This window comes from Limulus polyphemus, unplaced genomic scaffold, assembly GCF_000517525.1.
Source record: "Limulus polyphemus unplaced genomic scaffold, Limulus_polyphemus-2.1.2 Scaffold3222, whole genome shotgun sequence".
NCBI classification, from domain to species: domain Eukaryota; kingdom Metazoa; phylum Arthropoda; class Merostomata; order Xiphosura; family Limulidae; genus Limulus; species Limulus polyphemus.
Window position 1 is genome coordinate 67,218 of NW_013668832.1, and position 2,167 is coordinate 69,384.

At 31.6% G+C, this 2,167-nt stretch overlaps 1 protein-coding gene across 1 annotated transcript in view; it reads left to right on the top strand.

Annotated features, from left to right (window-relative positions):
- The first annotated feature begins 911 nt into the window (after positions 1–911).
- Positions 912–2,167, top strand: part of LOC106468921 (protein lin-7 homolog C-like) — a 28,896-nt gene continuing 27,640 nt past the window's right edge. Inside the window, exon 1 of the mRNA XM_022397327.1 lies at positions 912–959. Within this exon, the coding sequence (XP_022253035.1) occupies positions 912–959 (48 nt within the window). The remainder of the gene's footprint in view (positions 960–2,167) is intronic.

Here is a 2,167-nt window from a genome sequence, read left to right on the forward strand (position 1 = left end):
GAGCACAATGGTTTTACTGGCGAAACCATGGTCGTAATAAATGATGTATTTATGAAACGTACAATTGTCTTGTTTTTCCTTAATTCTATAATATTCTTTTTCCTTTGTATGATTTGTTTTTGTGTATAACGCCATCTATGATTTATTTCATGAAGGATAGTACGTAAGTGAATAATATCAAACTGTTTTATAAATTTATTGGTTATATTGTATTTCATGTGTTTAAGATACTTAAAACATTTTTCGGGATGTTTATTTCCTCTGTTTGATGTAAAATTAAGTAGATTCGCAATTGCATATGTGTATATTTTCAAGTGATTGTTTTGTATGTGTAACTGTAATTGAGGCTAGGCTGTAGGCAAAAACTTTAACTTGGCTTCTTATTTGATATAGAAGCCAACGCGAGTCACACCCAATAGGCTTTTCTATTAGCCAGTGGTCCGTTTACCCGTCTTATGGATGGGTAGTTGTCTGTCATTTCGATATTTTTTAAGCCTTCTTTTAAGTATACTGTATCCACCACATTTGAAGGGAACCTATACCCGAACGACCCTTAATATTAGTGTTACTGTTAGAGACTAAGTAAGAAAGTAAAACCAAAAATGTAACCTCTTAGTGAGTCTTACTTTGCCAAAATTTGTACTTATGTCCCATTGTTTTACTATTCTTACCATTATTAAAGACGAAAATACATTGATACAATGTATTTCCTTGATAATTTTAAACACTTCAATCAGATTCTTTCTTCTAACTTATTTTTCAAGATATTGATTGTGATGGTAATATGAAGTAATCCTACAAGCATCATTTATCAGAATGTCACTTTGCAAGTAGCATGTTTGGGCTGTTGTCACAGTGACCTTGCAGATAGCCTAGAAACATTGGTATAACCATCAGTATCAGTGTTGAGCATGGTTGAAGGAATTATGGGTATCAAGTTCTCCAGATGTGATAGAAAGGTGAGAATTTATGGAATCAGCAGTGTGGAGGTTGTTTAGGTGTTTTCCTGGGTTGATGACTTTAAAGAAACTTTTTGGCAAACTAACATAACATTAAAGAACAAGAAAGGACATTCTGGTCCATCTAGCCTGCCCATCGACTAGATCAAACTAAACACTAATGACCTCAAAACCAGCCCTTCTTATCAGGCTTTCCTATCAAATACTGGCTGGATACCTGGCAGTCCAAAAATTTGAATAATGATGAGCTACAACAATAATAATAATAGTAATGATGTGATAATAATTAAAAATAATGACAAAAATTGTAGTAATAAATAATACTGATAATATACTAATGACAGTTTCACAAAAATGATATTATATATACAGTTGGACCCTCAGTTAAACAAGTTTGAGTTATACTGATTCATGTATACATGCTTCATATAACATGACTAAAGTTTCATTTCTCACATTTATGCAGTAGAGCAGTTGTTCATTTAGAGTATTATTCCACAAGATGGGATAAGAAAAACTTGGATAAAGGAAAATAAAGAATAAATTGACACGTTTAACTGAAAACTATTTTAGTTTATTAATGCATTGTTTCAATCAGATGCTCTTCATCAGGCAATGTAGAATGTGCTACAATGGAATTATGCTAGAAAAAAAACCCCAAAAAAAACATGTTATGTTAGTCTCAGTCATGAGAAATGCACCATTCAATAAATTAAAATGAGAAAGTCTTGAATGCCATCTTATCCTCCAACTTAACACTAAGTCTCTTTGTGGTTTAAACAAAAGATTTACTTTTAAATAATTACTAAACTCCATCAACCATTCCCTTAATTTATCCCCTTTCTTTTCATCCCTCATCTTTTCTCTAGATGTGTTTACATAACCTTAACTCTCCTTCTTTAACCTTATCTTTGCAAAAGTTTTCTCCTTGTAATTTCATCAAGTTTTAACTTGCAAGTAAAGGTTTTAATAAGGCTATTAATTCCATTATTTTGTGTTTAAATATCCATTTGTTATGAAATAAGGTTATTAAATCTTGTTCCAGGTCCCTATCCCCTTATTTTCCTATAGAATTAATGCCTCTAGTTACATGGTTTCAAGTTACACAGTGTTTTTCAGGAACGTATTCCCCATGTAATTCGGGGTTTGACTGAATAAAATATAGATTATAATATTGGAAGATTTTCAGTATTCATGATAGTTGAATT